The sequence below is a fragment of the Taeniopygia guttata genome, chromosome 2, assembly GCF_048771995.1.
Source record: "Taeniopygia guttata chromosome 2, bTaeGut7.mat, whole genome shotgun sequence".
NCBI classification, from domain to species: domain Eukaryota; kingdom Metazoa; phylum Chordata; class Aves; order Passeriformes; family Estrildidae; genus Taeniopygia; species Taeniopygia guttata.
Window position 1 is genome coordinate 50,116,319 of NC_133026.1, and position 25,451 is coordinate 50,141,769.

Genomic DNA, 25,451 nt, shown 5'->3' on the forward strand with positions numbered 1-25,451 from the left:
GAACATGTACATTTGGAGGGAATAGAACAAAAATACCTTTGCCTTATAAGATGAAGGTCATGAATATAAAGATTAGGTTTCAAACATGCATCCAAAAGACTGTCTTTAAGTTGTAGTCTTCAATATATTATTTATATATACATAAATAACATACATTTATATAGAAATATCAATGTGAGAATATAATATTATAAATAGGTTCTATAAGTTAAGCTTCCTCAGATTCACAGCTTCTGACAGTTTATGTGAGTAAGTAAAGTGTTGCAAATGCAGATTTTGAAATAAACTTGGGACATGACGGTTAGGACACCACTGTTCTTTTGACATACCTCTAGAAGACCTTTCAGTGGACAAAAGGTACAAAGGAAAAACAAACACCCCATAGTTTGTGTAATAGGACCATATATTTGCATGAACAGATGTGGGAATGAGGCTTCAGGGAATTCATGATTGACTTCCATATCCCACTAGAACAGTACCTGCATGCACACTTGTTTTTTGTGGAAGAATGATGGAATTATAAAGTACAGGTCAGCAATGAAAAATCAAGCAAATTTCATAGTCTAACTGAAATGACAACATATCAACCTGACTTTTGACTGACAAAGGGTATAAAAGCTACCTGGAGAAACTTGACAATCTATCCCTCAAAGACAGAGAAATATAGGTAAAAGACACTTCAGAAAAAAAAATCAGTCAATGTCTCTCCAGAAATGTAATAGTGATCTGGGGATTTTACCTATCAAAATTAACGGAATTTAACACCGGATGTATTATGAACAGCATTTCTTCTCATTGTCTCCCATGTGTGCTTAAAAATTTCATTTAATTAGAATGTCACAGATTGTTCTGACAAATTGAACATACTATGTTTTGACAACAAAATAATTTTCACATTTTAGCATGTGGAAACTGGCTATACTTGAACTCTTATTTGAGGCAATAGGCTAAAAATACAGTATTAGCTGAATTACAGATATTGGAAAATAGGCATGTCACAGCAATAGGAAGTTTAACTCTTGTGACAGACCTTTAATTTGATAACAGTGAAATGCAAACAACCTTGAAATTACTGTTTTCCCTTTCTATTTAAAGTACTTCATATAACACTAGATTTTCCATTCCTTGGGTAATGTCATGACTATCTATAGTATCACAATATTTTATTTTTATTAGACATGCATCTTGTAAGTTTTAAAGAAATCAGTTCTTAACACTGATAAATTCTTCTTTTAAAATTTATATTCTCTGTCTGAAGAATTCATGTTCAGCTTCAAATGTGTGGCACACTTCAAAAGTACCATCTGCATTTTTTTCTGATCAAAAATATTTTTGACACATAAAGAAACTTTTTAATGTAGAAATTTAAATGCCAATTACAAAAATTCAAGAATTTTGATGGCCTTTTTTGATTTTCATAATACAAACATAGAAGACCAGCACAATAAATATAAAAGGCACAATTTTTAAGAACCTTTTTTTTAGCATATGGACTGTCAACAAACAAAAATACTGAACAGTCTAAGGTTTCAACCCATGAGAGCTTCTCAAATATCCACAATCATGATACTGCCTAAAAATCAGCAAAAAAATCAGGACCTGTCCTGAACAATGATTTTTTTTTTTCCTCTTTAGGATTTCAAACTTAAAAAATTAAGTTTATTCCTTCACTTGGTGCCTTTTGTTTAAACAAACAAGAGCCCCCTTTCTCTGAAATGTTCAGAGATCTGAGAAATCATTTCAAGTTAGATTGAAAGTGAAATTAAGTTCAGTATTGTACATCTAGGCTTTTACCCCATAATAAGATACACATAAATTAATTACATCCTGAACTCCATTTCAACTGTTATAGACATTAAAAGACAACAGCACTTTAGACATGTATTTGTTTTGATATTTTTTACCTCCAAAGAAATATTTTTCTCCCGTCTTGACTTGTAGAGGGCTGTTAGTTCGAACAGCTGAAGCTTCATCACCATCAATAGTGAGGACAGCAAAATTTTCCTTAGCCAGGAATCGAACTTCATGCCACTGCCCATCATTGAGACCAGAGCCTATGAAGAACAAAAAAACACATTGCAACATTTTACTTACTCCAGTATTTATTACCCCTAAGTGTTTTGTGTTGCTCTTTCCCAGGCTCATTATATAAGGTGTAATAAAGGTTACTGCAGAAATGAAATCGTTTTAGTGGGATAATGAGGTATTGTTATTAGAGCCACAATTACAAAGAAATTCACATCATGTCATAAATACAAGTCTTGGAACTACTGAAGCATCCATGCTCACAGGCATAATAGTATCTAACTACAGATGTCATCACTCACTTTTCCTATCAAAAGGCCATATTCATTTTACTAATAAAGAATATGTCTTAATTGTTTCTATGATTAAGCTCAGAAGGAAAAGGTATTGATTCATCCATTTAACTATAGTGAGCAACAGTGCCAAAGGGCAGGTTGTGCTCATGTTAGACATATATAGTTTTAGATATTTCCAAGAAAAGGGAAAGGAAAAATAGGAGGGGAAAAGGCTCACGTAGGTGGTGAATTCACAGCTAATTGGGATGTAGGGCTACTCAGAGAAGATGAAGACAGAGGAAGACATTATCACAGAGGAACTTCAAAACCGGCAGAAAGCATTTACTTTCAGCAAATGTCTGAAAACCCCAAAATCTCATGGGAGCACCATCTTCCAAATACTAGTAGAAGTGAAGCAGATGGAATTGTTAATTCATTCAGATCTTTTAAAACCCACAGAATTTATATACTTCTAATATTGTCTCCAGCAGCTGGCAGAAAGCCAGTTTGCCTGGCAGATTAAGAACTGCCAAAGGGTGCTGGTTTGTTCTATTCATTTCCATGCAGACAGGTTATGCTGGGTCAGCAAGTGAGTAGCAAATGCTGTAGTAGAAGCAAGCTGCAAGTTATGGCATCTCTTGCAAGCAATATTTTCTCCACCTAGATAAAGTCACCTTAGCAAAATGTCATCTGCCAAAATAAAGCACAATGCAATGTAATAAGCTGTTTCTAAAATTAAGTGGAAAGCAAAATGTCAGCAGAAGTATAATGCAACATTACTTTTCAAATGTAATGAAACATTCAAAAGAATGTTATCTTCTATGAATGAAGAACAATAGTCACAGCAAAGAGGTATACCAAAAATTTGATTAATATTTTTCCTAGTGTTTTCACAACTTTGTTTAAAATATGAGATCAAGTTGTGAAATAAAATAGGGTGCTCTTCTCATAATATTCTCAGAAAACTCATTAGTTTGAATAAAAGTGGCAAAAGCCTCTTGGAAATATATCAGTAAGAAATGTTACTACTAAAGCTTGTAAGCTTATTCAATCTAGAGTAAGAACAGAGGAAAACTTAATATACCAAATATGAGGGAGGTTTTCTTTCTGTTTGTAAGCTCTTTCTCTATTTTCATTACATTTGAAAAAGAAGAAACTGAAAAGCATAGAATTATAAACAAGATAAAATTAATTTTCACTGATGATAAACTAAGAAAGAAAAAGACAGTTTTTTATAGACTTCCAAACCAAAATTGTGACAGCATGTGCTACTACAACTGAACTTTATCAGAACATACTTAAAACCCCAATTTTCCAGCATGAGATGACCTAATATTAAAAAAAAAATCTATTTTATATTTTTATCGAGGTAGTCAGTATTACCTTGAACTGAATAACAGCAACTAGAGACTCCTGGACAAAAATTAAGCACTGGCTATTAAAACACAGGGCACAAAAGCAGTGGCATGAGCTGTTCATCACAAAGTGAGGTATATCTAAAACACGCTCTGGAAAGGAGGATATTGCAGAAACCAAGACACAGAGTGTATGAGACAAGAAGTTGTGCACAGCTGAGCACAACCAAGCCCCTCAGCCCCAGGCAGGGAGAGGCGAGGGAAAACGGCAGAAACACCCCTGCCAGATCCCAGGCAGAGAGAGAGCAAGGAGGGAAGGGAGGGGGTCTGGCCACCAGAGCAGAGGAACAGCTCAGCAGAATCCCGGTCTTACCCCTGCATCCCCTCCTGTGCTGCTCAGGAACACGATGTAGAAGAATTGTGACTGAGGAAGGTTAGCTTCAAGAAGAAGGAGGAAGAAAGATGCTGTTTTAATGATTGTTTCTCACTACCTAGATCTATTTTAATTGACAATGAATTAAATTAGTTTTCACAAGCTGAGTTTCTTTTGCTTGCGACTGTAATTGGTACACGATCTCCCTGTCTTTGAACTTCTCAGAAGTTCTTGGAACTTTGAACTTCTCAGAACTCCATGAACTTCTCAGTCTATTTTCTCCCCTTGTCCTGTTGAGGAGTGGGAGTGAAAGAACCAACCATGAAAACTGATGAAGCTATAGACAGATGACTGTGCTATGAAATTGGAAATTCTCTGTATTTCATATAATAAGGCTAAGCTCACTATCTTCACCTCTTGAGGATACACCTTCATAAAGGAATGAACTGAAAGTACTAATGAGAAAAGTTTTTTATGTTAAATATGGCATGAGATGCAAAATATTTCAGTTATTTTAATCTGTATTTTTGTATTTTGTGGTTGTACTGTGCTGTCCCCATGTGCAGTGAAGAGAACACCTCCAAGCTCACCAGCAGCATGCTGAGAAACTGAATATTACAATGACTCAAGGCAAAAAGCAGGTGGAGGGAAGGTGGATGAGCAGAGCAGGAGCTTCTCCTGAGCAGGTCAGGAAATGAGAGCATGAGAAGAGCTGCAGATTAAGAGCAAAGGCAATTTCATGCATTCTGTCTGCGTGCACAGCATTTAGCAAGATATACTAAGGGGACACATTTCTGTCTGTAAGCTGCTTGCTAGAAGAATGATTGGAGAAGTTGTTTTGACTGTATTAAAAATATCTGCCCCTACAGTTTGGCATAATTCCTGTCAGTTCCTGAAAGATGACACTGTTTCTGCTTTATGAACTCATCAGTATATTGATACAAAATAATAATAAATTAAGGCTGTTTACTTAACTAAATGTATTAACCATCCTCATGCAGCTTTGCAGTATAACAGTAATATTCCCAACTGTTCTGACTCAAAGTTGTCTCAAAAATTCTTGTACAATCTTATGTTTGCTTAGAAAACTTACTGGTATATTTTTTCCTGTGGGGTTTACTGATTAATGCTAATGAGGATTGCTCATTAGTACTCAGGAAATACTCACTATTGTCTTTATGGAATTTTGCTCCCCAGTCAAAAAACTAAATGCACCTTTTACATCTGACACTGTTTTTATCTGCTTTTTTATTTATGTGTATTAGCAGCAGTAGTGTAACCTTCCTTTATAAATGACACAATAATTTGTGTCAGGAATTAAATTATTATTGGAATATGTGATATATTCAATATTTATATATTATAGGGGATACATTTGTATAGCTGTATGACTTGTTTCTATTGCAATATTTTATTGCAAGCCTCATGTATATAAGGGTTATTTTTGCTTGCTGAGATCTTCCCATAAACCAGGACTCTTTAGTAAGAGTAGATCATGTATCCTTACAATAAAAGAATTTTCATCTGGAAACTTTAGGATGGCCTACATACCAAATGCACAATGATGATTTCTTATTGAAGTTTAATTTCCTTGTCTGAGCTGATACATATATTTATTTGCATTCCTTTTCTTCTTATTCTTTTTGGTATGCAAGTTGAGAGGAAAAAAAAAGAAGTACATATTGCTGCCACCACAAATTCCCTACTGAGTTCTGGAAAATATGGTTTCATATGCAAATTAAATTTCTTAATGAAATGCATTCTCTCTATGTAGGTTTTCTATTTAAATGACATTATTTTAAAAGTAGGACTCTTGAGTTAGGCACTTTGATTGAACAAGAAGAAACAGATGTTTTGCTTATTACAGACATGGAAGAAGAACTAGATTAACGAATACTAAAAAAGTACAAGGGTTTAATACATAATGGAGAATTCAGAAAGATAACATCTGGTCGAGTTTTGCTATAGTAGCAAAAGTCTCAAATTTTTCTATGGATAACCTTGTGGGATCAAATCTTCCTTAAAAGGTACTGACCCATGCAGTGACTATCAATGAGTGCTAGCTTATAAAGTCTACTGATGTACATGGACAAAATTCTTCTGAAGTTAACATCATAACATCTGCCACATCAGAACAGAACCTTGTCTTAATTTTGATAGAAGACTGTAAGCCAAAAATCAGTTTAAATATTAAAGAAGAAAACAGGTAAAGAATATTATCATTATCTCCATGAAGCACTGGAGCAATGCAAGGCTATGCAGCTGCATATGGGTTGTTCCCACTGTTGTAGTAAATATTTTGTATTGTAATTTCTTGCATATTCTACTAGGAGATGAAGCCTTCAAAACTCAGCCTGAAGGCAGAGAGAAAGGTTTGTTTGTTATTGCTTTCACTTCAGCTAGACAGAACCACGTTTCAGGATGATAGTGTAATTGTTATTCCTGGCTAATCCCTTACCAACTCAGTACAACTTTGCACTAGTATTTCTGACTATAAGAAAACAAGCCAACAATATTTAGTTGGAAACATTCAGCCGTGTTCAAATATACAGCAGTATATGCCATGAATATTCAATCAGAAAAAGATAAAATATAATCACCAGATGTAATGACCAGATATGTGCTTTTTCTGTATTTAAAAATACAGAATTCTGTATTTTTCTGTAATTTTAAACTGGAAAAGCAATATCACAACTCCTCCTTAAATAATATCTTAGATAATTTCTTCAATAAGCTGTCTAAGTATATAATCTATTTAAACACTTCTGATTCAGAAAATATATTTTTATCTTAAATTTTTTTTTTTTTGGCTATCCTGATGACCAGTAAGATAAGACTGTAAAATGCAGTCCTTGAAGGTATTTTGATGGTGGAAAACCTTTTACTCCTACAGAAACAAAACAGCTATGTTAAATTTTGTCCTCATGTTTAAGCTCAGAGGTCTTTTTTAAAGTGAGTAGTTGGAAAAATGTTCCAATTTTGCCTGTTGGTGATATCTAATTTATACTCATTTTGCTCTGCAAGTTAATACCAGAAGAAAAAAAATGAGAATTCAGCTTTATAAGAATCTCTAGCCTTTTTGAAAAGGCGGGTAATTTTCTTGTTTCCACAGTTAAAACTGTTGTGTGGGAAATAGAAAATACAACCAATATATAAATCTACAATGCTGCAGAGTCTTTATAATATTCAAACATATTCTTATAAAAGTAATAAAAAATAGATAAAATAATGTTTCCACTTGAAGACAGAAAAAAATATTTGCAAAGTCTAAGTTTAGACACTTGTAGAATCTTGTGCAACTTCTGAAACTATTTTAGCTTTTCAAGCACAGGATTTTCTTCTCCTCTCTCCCTTCTGTTCTTCACACATTCTTTATTCTCATTAAAGAAATAAAATTAAATAGTTAAATTTGGCCTTAGACATGAAAATACATACACTTGGAAATTAGAATATTGATATGTGTTTCAGCTTGCAGAAAGAATGCTTTTAGAGATCAAATACAACTTTTGCCACTGCCCTCTTCCCATTTTCCAGTCAATATCACATCAGAAAATGTTGGTTCTCAAAATGCAATCTGGAATTGCATAAGACACTTGCTCAATGGCAATCATATCCATGAATGGCTCCTGGATTAATCTTTATTAAGAAACAGGCAATGATCACTCATTATTTGTGAGTGACCATTACTAATAAAAATGGTCATAACCATAATACTAACTTAGCATGTTACTTATTATTTAGCATAACTGTCCTGAACTCCCTAAAACTATTTGCAGAGCAGCGTTTATCTTTATCTGCCTTTTAGCTGGCAACACTATAATTACCATACAACATCGTCCCCCAGACAATTATCATCATCAAGTCTTGCAGACATTTGCCTACATTGCCTACATCTGAGAGCACCTAGAACAAAATCAGCTTTCTTTACTTAAAACTATGAACATGCTAATGAAAAATCTATTATTAGGAGTAAAGAAATTTCAATAATTGTTATTAAATCTGGCAATTTAACTCTGCTTTATCCTACATACACACTTTATAAAAGAAAACTCCAGATTTTTTTTTCTGGAAAATTGTTTTCTTTTTTTCCTTGCAAATTATAATAAGTAAACCATCTTAGAAGCATCATTATACTTATAAATCTTTATTCATTTTATAATTTTAATCATCATCTGCTAGATACCATACTGCACTGAATTATTATTTTTATATGCTAAGCATCTTAATATTTTGATAAGTGAGCTAAGCAGTACTTTCCATCTTATGCAACTTTAAGATACTTGTTTTGTGGCTATTATTCTGTCATTCTTTTTTTAACTTTATTTGGGAAGGCCTTCCTGAATTTGAAACCCTTTTGTATCACAATTATTTATATTTATTGTCTATTTATTATTTAAAGGGCTAAATTGAAAAAGAATAGAGCAACTAAACATCAGTATTTTGTCTTATCTTTGGACTAATCAAGTTCAGATGCCTACAAAACCATGACAGAGAAAGAAAGTTCTTATTCTTGGCACATTCATGCTGGCTAAACAATATAAAAAAAATTAGATATTCCAGACAGAGGAGGAAAGTGAATCTGTCACTTTTAATTTCACAATTCTGAAGGATTCAGTGAAGATTGGGAAGAATAGACTAGTCGTATTTCCCTAGATTTTCTCACTAATTCCCAACTTAAACATTTTCACTTTGGTGTAAGTAATATACTTAATTGCAAGCAGAACAGAACTCAGTGCAGAGGCTTTTGTTGGTAAGAAAAAACAGGTATAGAAAAAGCAGAAAAACTCCATTGAACTAAAAGGAAATTGACATTTTCTGACCAAGAGCTAAAATCAAGTGTAACATTGTTTTGATATTTTAAATGCTTGAGACAATCTTACCAGCCTGGGCTCTGAATCAACAAGAATATTTAAAAAACATTTTTTAGTAGGAGATTACTCAAGGGTATAAAAGCTGTGCACATCTTCAAGCACTCTGGCAAAGTGAAGCCTAAATATGTCTCAGATATCCAAACAGTTCTTTCAATGCATCTTTTGTGGTCATCAATGCATGACTGAGAGTTTGAGGTATATGATGGGAGAAAAGGCGACTGAGCTTTATCACTTAACTTGTGGTACACAAAACCAGTTTTTACATCACTCATTTGGCAATACTTTCAAATCAGTAACACCTTCATTATGCTCCTGCTTAGAAGATACAGAAAACTCTAGGCTCCAGAGTTTTTGAAAGGAAATTCGCATAGCAGCCCTCTTTTGTGACTTAATACTATTATACAAAAATTCTGTTTATAGTGCATTATACATAGGCACCTCAAAACAAATAGGAAAGCATTGCAATTTTTTCTTCTAAATGAAATAAAGCACTATTTATAATGATTTATTTATACCTCTGCCTCTGTCCCAGAGGCAGAATCTGTAGAAAAAGCAAACCTGCTGCTCCCACCAGAAAAATTTACTAAATGTTGGCATTATCTAGCAAATACCAATGACCAATTTATTAGTGTTTCTTCATGATCTATTTTTAATTAAACTCAAACTACATTAAACAATGTTTTATTTAAAGCCATTTGTTTTTTTCAAACCTGGAATACTCCACTGCCAGAACGAAAGAGTGCTACATATAAAAACATATAAAACCATATAAAAACATATATTTTCTTTCAATGACTTTCCATAGGGTGGTTGAAACCTGCTAGTGACATATTGAGGCTGGACTTAGCCTTGCTGCAGACCAGTTTTACAGCCAAAAACAAATGCAGAGAACTCTGCACAGCAGAGGACAGTTTTGTGCATGAACCAGGGTCCTAGAGAGGCAGAGGTAAAGATTTGCATGTAAACTGAATTGTGGTTTTAGTTTGTTGCTGAAGTGTGTGTATAGAGCAAATCTTGCAGTTGTCCCCACATAGTGGACTTTCTTTTGTATTAGCAAAAGTCTCCATGCCTGAGGGCTGTATTTTCTTCAGATGAAACTAAGTCCAAACTCACAAACTCCAGTCTCGTGTGCAAATGACTTTGCAAGGACTTTGAGGTCTCAGCAGGAACTGTTCTGCTCTGTTGTTTGTACCTATTGTGCTGCACTGCTTGCTACTGAAGACAGAGCCAGGTCTAAAATGTTGAAAACATTTGCTTTGGACATTGGGATCTAAAAGAAAACAGCATGTTCTCTTCTCTCAAAAGTCCTAATGGAAAAGTGATACAACACCACCCTGCCATAGCCCTCTGCAAGGGACAAGTCCAAGATGCTCCTTGCTCCAAGAAAAAACTATTTTCTCCATAATTTGCATGTATTTGCTGTAACAGATCACTATTTCTTTTGTGTTAAGTAGGTGTATGTTTTTCAAAACCAGAAAGCTGACTGAGAAAAATAAACAAGGGTTCTTAGCAAACAACAGTAAAGTCTTAAAATAATGATAATTTCAAATGATCCACCTTCTTAACTAAAGGTATTTTTTAATAGAATCACAGAATCACTAAGGCTGATAGAGACCTCCAAGATCATCGAGTTCAGCCTTTGACTGAACAGCGTCATGGCAACTAAACCACAATACTAAGTACCATTTCCAGTTGTTCATTGAACACTTTCAGAGATGATAACTCCACCATCTCCCTGGGCAGTCTGTTCCAATGTTTAAACACACTTTCAGTGGACACATTCTTCCTGATACTGTATCTGAACCTCCCCTGGCACAACTTGAGGCTATGTTCTCTTGTCCTTTCTGTACAGGACAATATTGTTATTATACATTATGTTTTCTTTGTTAAGAGCACAGTAGCAAGTAAACATAAAATATATTCTGTCTCAAAGGGAGACACAATAAAATATTTGGATCTTAGGTAGTGGTCTTCTAAGAAACCATAAAAACATGATTAAAATTACAAGCATTGCATGACTGTTTTACTATTGCATGACTGCTGTTGTACTGAATATTGCCTTTCACAGACTGCTGTTGGACAATGCAAATTAGATCTCAAAGTCAAGATAGCCTGTACTCTTTGTCCATTACTCTGTCTTAGGTTTTAGGAGTGTATTTAATGTGTTCATTTATGAGGAAGTATCAAATAAAAGCAGCCTTTCAGCATAAAAGAAGTTCTAAGAAGTGAAGAAACTTGAAAATGCCTCCAGCTCTTCTGCTTCCATGCCAGCTTGATATGGCAGCATTCCCTATCACATGCATTTTTTACTAGGTGTTGTCAAAGAGGAATGCATTGTTTAAATTACTAAACCTCACATCTTGGTAAAGGTATCAGACCATTTATTCTTCAAGTAAACAGTGCCCTATTTTGCTGCTCCTTAATACAGCATTGGATGAACTGTGAATTTCAGTGGAGTTTCCCCAGACTCCTGGGAAATGAGGAATGGCTTCATACCCAGTGAGAGAGAAAAGGCAGTTCTTTCAAACACAGCCACACAGCAGTGTATCTTTCAGCACAGCAGTGAGATCAGAGCTAAGCACTGTTACAGTGCTGGGTCCTAGAAGAGCTACCTTTGAAATGCAAAATTAATCCATTGACTAAGAGAGGAGAGCCAAGAACAGAGTAGCCCTGTCAATATGATTCATAGGACACTGGGAGAGCTGACATGGAAGAAACACACTGATGCATACCCACATGCACATGATAGAAGTATGTGCTAGTCAGTATCAGAGGGATTAAGAGATCTGAAACTGTGATGTTATCATTACAACTATAAAATTATATGTATTGGAAAATAATAATAATAATAATAATAATAATAATAATAATAATAATAATAATAATAATAATAATAATAAACTACAACAACAATAAGTATTAAAGAGCCACACAAATAACTCTTTGTCCTTTTGGTACAGGGAATTCAGCTGGGGGGGTTAATGCCACTGGTGAGGAAATTGCAATGATGAGCTAATTAAAAATGCCTCTGCTGAAGTCCTGAACTTCCAGGTATCTGTACCAGATTAGAATTTAGGCCAAACAAATTTTCATGGGGCTGGATTAGATGAGCTGCAGTACCCTTCACACCTACCAGCCTGTGATAATCAAAATACTTGTAATGGAGAAGGACTCACTTTTCCAGGTCATCATTACTAATAGATTTCATGATAAGAAGATTGTCCCAACTCAGGTTGTATATACTGTACCCACTCATAATTACTAAATCTGTTCTGACAGTGAGGGAATCAACCTGGGCTAAATTAGTAACTCCTGAGCATCGAGTAAGTTGTTAGAACAAAATTCTTTTAAATGCAGTTCCACTCTTGCATCTGCATTGATCTTTGTGTGAACAGAAGGACCAGCAATTTGTACAGTAGGTAAGTTTTTATAGAATTTTTATAGAATTTTTTTTTTTTTAAATTTTTAAAGAAGGCACTCAAGGCAAAGATTCTAACTCAAGCATGAACGTTGTACATAGATTACAAGTTTTATTTTTTGTTTCTTTTTCCTTCAGGCATTTTGTTAAGGGGAATACTGATAGAATCTAACAGTTCAACAGTTTTCTTATGGTGAAATACAGTAACACACATTTAAGACAATACAATAACACACATTTCAGAAGCTTTTTAAGCTCTTTGCTGACTACACAATTGTAATAGCCACTTTATTATTGTATTTTACTTCACCATCGTCTTTATTTAATTTTGTCTTTGTTCTAGTAGGAAAAGGAATAAATAAGTTTTACCTCTTATCTGAAAAGATTAGGAAATTAATAGTTTAGTCTATCTGTGATACTTAGGAATAAGGTGACACTTCATGAATTATATTTAATTACAGCATCTTTTCAATGCTTTTTTTCTGTCCACTCACCTGTGAATAATTCCATTATTTTTTAAATAAGAAGTGAGACCACAATGGAAAACAGAGAGGTTCAAACCTAGTAAATTTTTTCCCCCTTTCTGCAGTTTTATTAAAAATTCCCAATGCAAATATGGTTTTTTTGGAGGGTCAGAAATTTTTTTCTCCCTCCTTACCGTAAAATTTCTTTTCAATAAGAACTTGATCTACACTGCTATTATAATTTTTCATTGCAGGTTTTCTGCTGCATTTTATGCATTAGGTGGTCTGTCATATACATAATTAGTAATTACAGGACCCACAGGCAATAAATCATGAAAACATATTATCTTTGCATCATACTTGGGTTAGCAACATTCTGATGCACAGTAGAGGCTGTCACCAGCATTTTATGAAGATAGATGATTGAACTATGCAACTCATAAGCTGAATTGTGATAAATCACTCAGTTCACTCTTGCCAAAGGCCTTGTGACACTGTCAGTTAAACACGGCTGAGCACCCCGCTCTGCCTGCGACACGAGTGGCTGCTGACACCTGCACCCGTGCTGGTGGCCTGGACGCTGCTTAAGGGCTGCTGGGTCAAGCCACCTTAGACAGCCTATTCTCACTCAGAGGATCCATAATTTCAGTTAGCTACTTGACATCTTCTTATAAACCCCTTCTCTCCCCAAATACAAGAACAATTTTTTTTTTAAATTTGAGTGTTTTATTCTAAACACAATTTTATAGAACACACTAATTTTACAGAACATACACAAATTATAGAAAAGTTACCAGAACTAGTTGCTCTGCTGTAATTCTTGAAAGGCCAGCATGTCAAGAAATGCCTCTGTGAATGGATGCTTCTTTTAAAAAATAGCACTCTACAGAACTATCATTTGTTGTTCTAGTGAGAAACGAGGAAAACAAAACCCAAAAACCTAAATTATGATCTAAAATAAAAATATTTTAATATAATTACCACAAGGGATTTGATATAAAAATTAGCAAATAAAAAGCTAAGTAATTTGAATATGAAATTAATTCTATTGAGGACTCACTGTGTTTTCCCAAATTGCCTAAAATATCCCTTTGAAATACATTTATTTTCTGACCTACTAAAAATGTGAACATGATGATTTTATCCCTTAAATTCTACTTGTTCATCTCTTATACAAAGCAATTGCAACAATAAAATACACTATAAAATAACAACAACTTTGCATCTGTCCTAAAAATCCACAGTAAATAAATAAGTAAATAAACATATTTACCATAGTAATCTGTTGTTTCATGCATGATTGTCTTCCTATAACAGAGACCATCTGGAAATGGATTTTTAAACAAAACCTTTCTGAAAATTTGATGGTGTAACTAATGTTGTTTTGGTTTGATGAAAAAAAAACATAATAAAGCCCCATCTCAGATTCCAAAGCATGTAAATGGAAATCAAATACCCTTACTGACAGGAATGGTAGAAGTAAAAAACTTTAAATAATACTTTTACAGAAATAATGTATGTCTAGATTGCTTTTCTAAGTTGTTCAGGTCATGATAATTTAGTCAGCTGTTTACAAAAACTTGACGTTCTACTTTGTTTAGGAGTGGGTTAAACAAAACAGAAAATAAGGGTAGCTTGATCAACCTTCTTGTTCTGAATTTGCCTACCTCTTTTTAAACTTCTATGACCTGTCAAACTGGTAATTAAATGTTAATTTATTACAGAAGGCTGGCAATTATTGTAGCTCATTTGCTAAGGACTTTGCAGTATAGAAAATCGGGAAACAACCAAAGTCCTAATTGTTTAATTTTACTCTCTTAAGATATGGTAGTGGGGAAACCATTTCAGCTTTACATACTAACGTCAGGCTTACAGTCTGGATCATGCTCAGTCACTCTTCATGTACCTTATACCTTTGCAATGTTACATTTGTTCTTATTGTTACTATGCCCTAGAAATCACCTGTTCATTCAGTGCTTCAGAAAAGCACATCCAAGCCAGAAGGAGGAACTTTCTCCAGGTTTCTATAGAAATGTCATGCTTTGGGAGAAGTTGCTCCTGCTGAATTAATGAGGTTGGTTATGATAAAGCTATTCAGGTCTAGCATTGAGAAAGTGCAATGAACCTTGCATTTTGATGGATAATCTGGAAGTTGACTCAAATGAAAAGTAAAAAGAATTTAATCTGGATAACAGTTTGAATTCTGATGATCTGATGATCTTTTTCTGACTGCAGTCATATGGAACAAGCACATGTGCTGCTGGTACTGCTAACAGCAAATAAAACATCCAGAGCCATTACACTTCAAAGAATCTGCAATTCCTTAATGTGAATATGGGAGATAATCTGCTGTGGGGTGATTTGAAGATCTTGATTCAACTTTGAACCTTTCCCCACCTCTTGAGCTTTTGAAACAACAATGAAAAAGGAGGCTTCTTAGTTAAAAACAGAGGATCCATGTTAACAGCAGGAATGGTGGTTTGTTTATCAATGATGCAAAAGTTCTTGGCCTCTGTTTTACCAATTTTTAATGGGTTGAGTATCATATAACAATGTTGGGAGAATTCCGGATTTATTTCTCCTGTGATTTTGCACTTACATACCTGTCATCGAAGCAGAGCTACTCCAGCAGAGAATGAGTACTTGGATTTACATCTAAAAATATACATGGTGCAATAAGCCAATTAATTATGTTGTGTTACAATTTGTTTCTAAACATTTATGACAGGTGTGAGTATGATGCAAATACTGGATAACTCTGCTAGATCTATAGGCATGTAAAGGGAAAAGCAGGATAATAGAAATATTTCACAGGCCCAGGGCTTTCAATGAAGCATGTTAGCATCTTCCAAAATTACCATATAAGTAAATTTCAGAATTATAAAGCCAAAATAGAAGGAAGTCAGTCCTCTGGAAATATAGTCTTGAAATGACAGAATTATAGATATTATTATTGGGTCAAAATAAGAATACCTTGAATAGTAAAAAACATCTTTTCCACTTTAAATATCACACTATTAGACATGACTATAGAAAAACTAAGAAATTAGAAAATATGGCAGTAAGTGCAGAATATATTTTTAACACAAGACGCACTGATATCCATAAAAAGTTTCCACTGGCTGAGGTCTAGGTAGATGCAAAGTATATACAGTACAAATAGTTTACTTTTAATCTATTTTTGAGTGGTGGCTAAGTCCTCTTGTAAGTCTACAGCCTATTCTGTTGTCATCAGAAACATGTTGAAATAAAATATTCAATGAGACTTGTTTGTATTTGTAAATGAAATATACTTACAGCAGAAATTTCCAGCTGCCTAACTTTCATGCCAGTGGTACATGTGTTTTTACATGTGTTTCTATTTGGGTTTTCCTATCATGGATACAAAGATATTGTGCAAGGAGATTATATAGACAGTGGGGCAGACTTCTTCAAGATTGTTTAGATTAAAGTGCAAGGTATTCAAAGAATGCAATGGGACCAAGCACATCGTAAATGAAGAATCACAGTTAAAAGGTTCAAACAATTATTTCAAAACTTTGCTGGTTTGGGCTGGAGTAGAGTTAATTTTCTTCACAGTAGCTAGTGTGGGGCTGTGTTTTGTATTTGTGCTGAACACAGGTTTGATAATACAGAGATGTTTTTGTAATTTCCTACCGCAATTCTGGACAGAAAGCTGGGGGTGAATGGGAGATTGGGAGGAGACACAGGACAGGTAACCCAAACTGACCAAAGGGACACTCCAGTCCATGTGACATCATGCTCAGTATATAAAGTGGGGGAAAGAAAGAGGAAGAGGGTGATGCTTGGAGTGATCATGTTTGTCTTCCCAAGTCACTGCTACATGTGATGGGGCCCTGCTCTGCTGGAGATGGCTGAACACCTGTGTGCCCATGGGAAGCATTGAATTAATCCTCTGTTTTGCTTTGCTTGAGTGTATGGCTTTTTCTTTCCTTACTAAACTGTCTTTCTTCAAACCATGAGTTTTCTGGGTTTTACATTTCCAGCTGTCTCCCCAGTCCCAGTGGTAGGGAAGAGAGCAAGTAGCTGTGTGGGGCTTGGCTGCTCTCTAGGGTTAAACTGTGACAGAAACACACTTAGATCCATGGAAATTTTCTGACAGTAAAGGACTAATGTCAGTGCTGAGATCAGGGTAGCCATATATTTCATAAAGTCGGCCTTTTCTTAAATTACTTTTGCAAATTTAATGTCAATTATGAAAAAGAAACTTTTGTTGTATTTTCTCTGTTTTCATATTTGCTGATCAGACAGTGGACCAAGAGGTTCTGAAGGTTGTTCCTTTTCTAAGCTCCCCTCCAAAGGCACCCAGAGGTGAGACTTGTCTGACACTGGCAGCTATTGCAGCAGAAGTAGAAACAGGCTGCTAAGACCAGTGCAGACCGGAGATGAGAGGAAGAGCCCATGGAAATGCAGGGAGTGAAAGACCAGGAGAAAACTGGTAGATGTAAATCATATGCATTAATGCTTTGCAAAGGTGGGGACATATTCTTTCCTGTCCCCTCTCTTCCTCCAAAACATAAATGTGATTTGCTCTGTAGGTGTAACTTGCATGGTAACTTGTTTAAAAATGAACGCCTACATTTTCAGAGGGAGGAGAATATACCAAGCCTTTATTACAGACCTATAATAATAATATTTTCTTCTGTAGAAACATGAGTTCACAATTTGAACCAGGACTGAAGGGCAGAAGGAGCAATTTTTTTATGATTAATGTTTTAATAAACAAGTGCTAGTTATAACTACAGGTCTCCCCCGCCACTTTGCTACAAAATAATGATAATTCTTACAAGAAAAACAATAAAAACCTGCCAGTTCTGATTCTTTCTGTTTATATAAAAGAGTTTAAAAATTGTCTTCATCAAAGCATGCAGGGTTTTTTAGGAACTTAATTGTATGCTGCAAGGATATGCCGACATGCATCCACTTACAGATGTATCTTTGTTATAGCCCATTGTGCTCTATACCAGGTAACCTAAGTAAGAAATAAAGAGTACTCAACCTAGCAAGCTTAGTGTTACTGTTTCCCCCAGCAATTTCCTTCTTTCATCCTCTCTCTAACTAGTTTTCGTAGCACACATTTGTAGAAACATGTATGTTCAGTTTAAGGAAAAAATTATTAAATGATCTTACTATGTAGAAGAGAAAAAATCTTTTCTGATCCTGTGTTTATTTATAAGCCAACTTAAAAATAACTTGCCTGCCAGAAAAATCTGTCTTATGTTAATTTAACTGCAGAGCATTTATAGAAACCAAGCGAAGTCACATTGTTTCAACAGACATCATCCAGCTCTGCATACACTAGCTCCTGTGCTCTCAATTTTCCTCTGTCTTCATCTATTTCCTGTCTCTTTTGTTCACATCTGCTGTCAATTTATGACAGAAATTATCATATTTAAATTACTGTCAGTTTGCTTTTTCTCCTCCTCTATGATCAAGGAAATAGAATTTTTCAAGAATTTAAATTGTCACATTCTTCACATTTTAAAAATCTCCTCCTTTCTTTACCAAAAATTGTGTCATGGCACAGCACATAAACACAATTCAGCTCTAGGCAGCGTTGTGGTGTTTCAATGTATCTAGAATAAGTTGGGAAATTAGAAATGAACATCAGTGTTCTTATTCAAATAATTAAACATTGGCAAGGATGACATGGCTGCTGTGGAGACTTTGTGACCTCTGTGTATTTAGGTTATGGAGGAGCTACAATTGTCAATAAGGTCCCCCTCCTCCTTTTGCTAGTCTTGGGTACGCATGAGCCTTACAGCATGTTAGAAAACCAGATAAACTTTAATCTCAGTAGCAACTCTTGGTAAATCCTGAAGAATTAATTAATTCAATTAATCAGACTGGAGGGTGGACTTTGGCCTGTTCAGGACACTGATTCAGAGAGTCACCTGGGAAACAGTTCTTAACAACACAGGGGATCAGGACAGCTGAACACAATTTAAGTAGGACACCTTAAAGGTGCAGGAACAGGCTGTCCCTACATGGTGAAAAGCAAACAAAAGACAATGCAGAGAAGATAGTGTATAAGATCTATCACTAAACTAACATGAATGAAATGCAAAGCTCTCATAAAAAAATTATAGTTATCTTCTTTTTCTTCACCTCACATTCACCCATCCTATAGTTTTTCCTAAATATCAGTAATACAAATACTTTATCTTCTAGTAAAATTCTTGACTTATCTGAGAAATTTAGCCGGTCTGTATTATTTACATAAAAATACATTCCCACTTCAAAAAATAAGCAAACCCCTCCTCCACTCAGATCAGGATGAATCAGAAGATCCAGATCTTTCACTGAGGTATTAGGAAAAAAAAAAAACAAACCAAAACTTTGTGACTTTTACTTTCTGTAAAACACAATGTTTTGTACCAAATACGAAACCTCCAGATCTAAGACAGTATCTTTGATAATTCTGGTGCACAAACACAGATGTTTGAACATCAGATATAACCTAAGTAAAATTGCTCTTAATAAAAAAAAAAGCGGAAATTTTCATCTGAACTCTACACAAAACTCAGTAAAAGAAAGTTATCCTTGTGAAAAATATTTTTTTTTTCAAAGACACCATCTCGGGCAGAAATCCAACAAAGGGCAAGGGCTTCTTCTTCAAAACTCCTTTTGTAGGGCTGTCTACAGATTTTTAACTTTTATACCCAATCCCTTATATGCAAAACATATTTTTCATAGTAATGAATTTGCCTTTGCTTTTCAGTATTGATGCTGGCCCCATCTGCCCCAGACAAAATCAGTCCTTTTTTACCTCCATTACTTAATCTTCATATATATAATGAACGATAATGGTGACCCAAGGTGTTTGTAATACAAAGGCATATGATGGAAAAAATCCCAAAAATATGAGAAAAAGGAATGAAACATTATCCCTGTTTTACAAAGAAACTCTGTGGACAAGATTAAATAATTTTCTTTGTTTCACTGAAGTGTAGGAACAAAAAAAAAATCTAACTAATACCTTTTCTACAAGACTATGTACTTTCCTAATTATTTTCTTTTTCCTACCCTAGTGTTCAAAAGCCTTATGGAAAAAAAAGTCTTTTAAGTATTTAAATTAATTTTTTTAAAACAAATAATTTTTTATAAACAAGTTACTTTAAGTTTGTGATCTCTCTTTCTTAACCAGGATAAATGAAATTCAATAACACAAATTATTCTTTTGTCATTTTGCAATTAAATACATAATTTCCGTATATATTGAATGAAAATTATTAGTTAGCAAGCAGAAGAGTGAGAGCTTTATGTGACTGTTTTTTCTCATACTTATCATGAAACCTGTGCTCCATAATCATGAAATATATTGTATGTATAGCAGCCCAAGACTGATTCACATTTCATAGTAATGCAAAGTTTTAAACATTGATTTAGGTGACTGGACCTTCTGTTGATAACCTGGGGTGAAGTTCCTTTCTCCAGGTGACTGGTAAACAGAATTTCCAAATGGAAAGAGCTCAAGCACACTAAAGAAACCAGGGACACTTGCACTGATGTGAGTTTCTCCAGTAATACCAGTGATTCAACAAAACCCTGGTCTTGCAGGCTCCCAGAAATAGACTCAGCCAAGCCCAGCACTCTACCTTGTGTCTTGAACTTCCACAAACTATTTATTAATTGGGGTCTAATAGTAATTGAGCTTTTTTCATAATTCTGTTTCAGACTCTGGCAATTTTCAGGCTTTTAATGTGTCTTTTGAGACTCAGGTCCAGCCTGTCCTCAACCTATATACAGTAACTAGCCGTACTTCTGCATCTTAAATAAGGATGTTGGATGTCAGGAATTCTGTATGAACATCTTCTAACTTTTCCAACTCAGGCTGTTTGTGGGCTGTCAGATGAATGAGAATAGCTCAGGAGGCATTATCCAGCCAAGCTATTTATCTAATTTTACAACAGTTTAGATACATCTTGGCAATTGATGGGTAGGGGGGAAAAGTAGATTGCTAAGATAATACAAAATATGTGAGAGATTTAAACCCATTATCCCCAGTTACTGAGGACTGCCCTAACTATTGACACAGCCCATTTCTATTTCTGTATGCTCTGGGCAGAATCATAAATTTTCCTGGAGGAAAAAAAACCAACCCAGTATTATGATAATATTATGCCCATTGTAGCTATATTAGAAAGACTAGGTATTATAAAAGATTAGTAAAAATAATTATTAGGAAAAATTTAAAAGATTGCAAAATCCCATTAATCTCTTGATCTTTTGACCTCTTGTATAAACCTCAAGTGAATCCAGAATAACTGCCTATTTTAGTTCTTATGAGTATGTCAACAATTGAATAACTAACCTTAAAGAACATACTGAATACATCGTTAGTTCCATTAACATTGCTATAGATAAACACAGTGCCCTGAAATTTCCCATCTCATGACCTTGAAAATCTCCCAAGGCAGCTGTAAAAGTCTAGTTACAGGGGTCTTTTTAAATGGAGCTTAAAAAAGCTCAGAAATATACACCACAGGGGAAAAATGCTGCCATATATGGGGAATTCAGCTAACTGAAAACTATTAGACCTTCTATATCTCTAATTTGTGTGGGTTTATGAAAACATGTCATTTAATATCTTTGCAACTCTGCTATCCTGTATATTAAAGTATCTTTTTCATTACAATTTTCAGCCTTTCAAAAAAAACAAGCCCATAAACTTTTGTCCTGAAAAAACCCAAATTTAAAAAAAATATTTTGCAGTAAAAATTAAAATAATTTTTAAATAAAAAGCAATCATAGATTCTATCAACCTGTATTAATTTTACAGTAGCCATGAAATAAGTCAATACCAACTGGTCGTGTGAGTGATTGACCTTCCAAAACTACCCAACAAATCTGGAAAATTTGCAACAGATTGTTTTTTAGTGTGTAACACTTGAGAAAAATCTCTATTTCTTCTATGTCACAAGAATTCAGTGAGAGGATCAGTCCTGCTGTCCTGTCATAACAACTTTTCTGCACCCATTTACAGGCTATCAGCATATTAATAAAGCCACTCTTGCTTAACAATCTTGTTTCAGACACCGACCCACTAGCAACTGCATCAGTGATTACAGACAGGCCATATTTGCATATTGACATTTATCCTGAAAAGCCAAATTAGATCCTTAATTATGCCTCTTCATACTCTACGACATTTTTTGAAAATTTTAATAGGTTTTTTTTTAAGTTTCTTAATTTCATTTAGGTGCCCGAGGTGTTAGATTAAATAATGAAATCTTGATTTGCAAAACTAAATTTCGTATTGCCATGGGATTTTTCTAGAAAGTACCAATCAGCCTCAGCAATCCCCGGCTGCTTAGGAGCATCCCAAGGGCATCTCCCCAAGACCAACTTTTACCCACGGGGCAGGCCCCAAACCAGCAGCCATGGGCGGCACTTGGGGCAGGTGGCTCAGTGGTCAATCACAGACACTCATCCGGGTTTTGGAAGACACCTTGGAAGTCATCCACTCCCACTGGCAGCCTGGCGCCACCAGCATCAGCCCTAAAGCATGTCCCCAAGTGCCCCATCCAGACAACTCCTCAACGCTTCCAGACCTAGGGACTCCAACACCTCCCAAGTCAACTTCTTCCAATGACTGAAGGAAAGGCAGGGAAAAAGGGTTTCTGATCTTTTATCAGAACATCCCCTGCTGCTATCTAAGGCTATTTCCTCGAACTCGGAATGACTGCGTGCTGATCCTCTGGCATTTGATCCATGAAGAATGGGAATAGGAAGGAGGTATTGCTCCCTGGACCCCACAGCACAATGCACGACTCTGACACACCCAGCTCTTCAGAAACAGATGAATATTGGCTTTAAGATAGATTAATAGGAAGAAACAAACCAACCAAAAAAAAAAAACAACCCAATAACATAAAAAACATAAAAAACCTCAAAAACCCAAAGAAGATAAAAAAAGACTAGGATAAGGATGATAATTAGAAGATTAAGAAATAGTAATAGTAAAGAAATAAAAGTAGTGGTAGGAAATAAGTAGAATAAGAAGAACAAGAATTAGAAGAAGAATTAGAGGAATTAGAATTAGAAGAACTAGAAGAATTAGAAGAAATTGTAATAGTCGTAGTAAATAATAGTCTCAATAAGTCTAGGAAGGAGAAGAAGAAGAAGAAGAAGAAGAAGAAGAAGAAGAAGAAGAAGAAGAAGAAGAAGAAGAAGAAAGAAGAAGAAGAAGAAAGAAAAAGAAGAAGAAAGAAGAAGAAGAAGAAGAAGAAGAAGAAGAAGAAGAAGAAGAAGAAGAAGAAGAAGAAGAAGAAGAAGTTGAAATAGTAGTAGTAGTGAATAAATAAAATAATGATAATGATAATAATAATAGTAATTATGGTCATATCAAATTAAAATACACATCCACTCATCATCTAGAATCATAGAATGGTTTTGCTCGGCAAGGGCCTTAAGGATCATCCAGTTCTTGACCTGATTACCTTCTCCTCTCTCTGAGACTGCTTTCCTATTTCTTCCCATCTCTCAAGCTCACATTTCTTTGCACGTAATACAAAGTGATGCAACAGATCCAGAGTCTGCTGCAAGAAACTCTGTCAAACTCTCAAACTTGGCCCCTGCCATGGGAGATACCTGGGTCATCTAGAACTCAATCTGGACACTGCTGTGAAGGATAATAAAAAGTATTTTTCTAAATACACTAACAACAAAAGGAGAGCCAAGGAAAAACTCCACTTTTACTGGATGCACAGGGGAACATTGTCACCAAGGATGAGGAGAAGGCTGAGCTTTTTAAGTGTTAAACTTGGTAAATCAGAGAACTTCAATCTTCTAATCTCCATATACTACAAGAAAAAAAAAATTCCATCATTTCTTACAAGTATTCTAGAGAATATTATTAAGTTGGAGGTGTTAGTCCACAAGTCCCATACTCCTTGGGCATGACGCGTAATTTTAACTATGCATGTATTTGCCTTACCCTACGTTTTATGTTCCATGACATAGGAAATCTTCCATGGATTGAATTATCTTAATTCAGAGCTCTCTGAATTAAGATAAGCAAGCATCTATTAAGTTGAAGCCAGAGCAGTGTATCACCAATGAGGTTCTGTATGGCTTAAGAAGTTAGCATCCTAGAAATAGCTTATTTCTTTGTGTTATACTCTAGCATTATAAATATGGTTGTTAAAGTAGGAGGGCATATTCACGGTTACTAAGGAGAAAAAGAGAGATTGATTTTCCAAGATACTTTCTATCCCAGTACAGCAATATTTATATACGCTGACCTTATGAGCAGACTGCAGAAAATGACACAGAAGGTTTTTCTGGTTTTCCCAAAGTAATATTGACTAAGCAATATTTGAGGATTCTCTGTGTTCACCAAAGATTTATAGCTGCCTGGTAGCCCAGCTGAAGTGTGAGTTCTCAGGCTACAAGAATATTTGCAAGTATTTTTGTATCATCTGAAGAATGATATGAGAACCAAGAGATTTTTCAGCAGGTGAAATTAGCCACCTAACATGTTAAACAATTTTACTCTTAAAAAAGAAAAAAAGGTTTGTTTTTTTTTTATTGAACATGCCAATAAAGAACAGGGCAGTAAAACACGTCTGACATTGATGCACTCTCCTATAATTCATTTGTATTTCTTGACTGCTATTTACTCCATATAACTGTAAATAAATTTCTTTTTATAACATTAACTGAAATCTTGAAAATAAAGAAAAGTACCATTTAATATGATCAATGAATGCAGCATTGTCCACTTAAATAACAGATGTCTATGAAAAAGTTTATGAAAGATAGCAGATTCTTGCTGATTTTGACTACATTTATCTAGTAAATTAAATACAGGGAGATAAATATCAATGTTGTTCAAAGTCCATTTTAATAATTTGCTACATGAACAAGTAAATCAATGAAATAATTTATCTGAAGCTCACCAATGTTTGAAAATTCCTTTCTCCTCCTGTTCAAACCTCTTTACAGGAATCATGCATAAACATGAAAGCTTTGTAAATGTGTTGTGAAAGTCTGAGTTACAGATTGCCTTGATCATTTGTGCAAAAAGTTATGTTTAGTATTCAGAAAAATGTTTTTGAACTACAAGATTAAACAAATTTTTTAAAAAGCCAACCTTGAGTCCAGAATTAGAATGTGCATTAATTTACCTTTTATCTTTAATAGCATTTATCTTAATCTCTTTTCCAAATCACATTTTCAAATGCAGCTAGGTGGTACACCTTTAGATCAGTCTATGTATTCACATGCACTTGTTAGGGACTGTGGATATATGAAAAGAGTGTGGAGACTATACATTTCAAAAATTCAGCCACTAACCTTAAGTAAGGAAAAGTTTTCCTGTTTAAGAGCCAGGTTTCCCAAGCTCTGTGACACTAAGGCATTAAGAAAAGAAGACTCTACTGAATAACTTACACACATTTCAGTTTCCTAGTACCATTGATTAACAAGTCCCGTGTTTTACTAGCGTGCACAGACATACATACACGTATGCATCTGAGTCTTTATGACAGACCTTACACCACAGCAATTTCACAGGTTTTGTTTAGTCTGGGCAACTTCTTTGCTCCCTGAAGATTTCCAGCAGTTGTACGTATCATTATGATTTGCTCTACTTCAATTTTCATTTCCTTGGGAATTATTTGTTAAACACACATTTCAGTATCCG

The 25,451-nt window shown here is 34.8% G+C and overlaps 1 protein-coding gene across 2 annotated transcripts in view; it reads right to left on the minus strand.

Moving 5' to 3' along the window:
- Window positions 1-25,451, minus strand: part of CNTNAP2 (contactin associated protein 2) — a 1,027,622-nt gene that overhangs the window by 450,191 nt on the left and 551,980 nt on the right. For both annotated transcript variants that reach the window (XM_072924024.1, NM_001193337.1), the window contains 1 exon segment: window positions 1,905-2,054. In XM_072924024.1, the coding sequence (XP_072780125.1) occupies window positions 1,905-2,054 (150 nt within the window).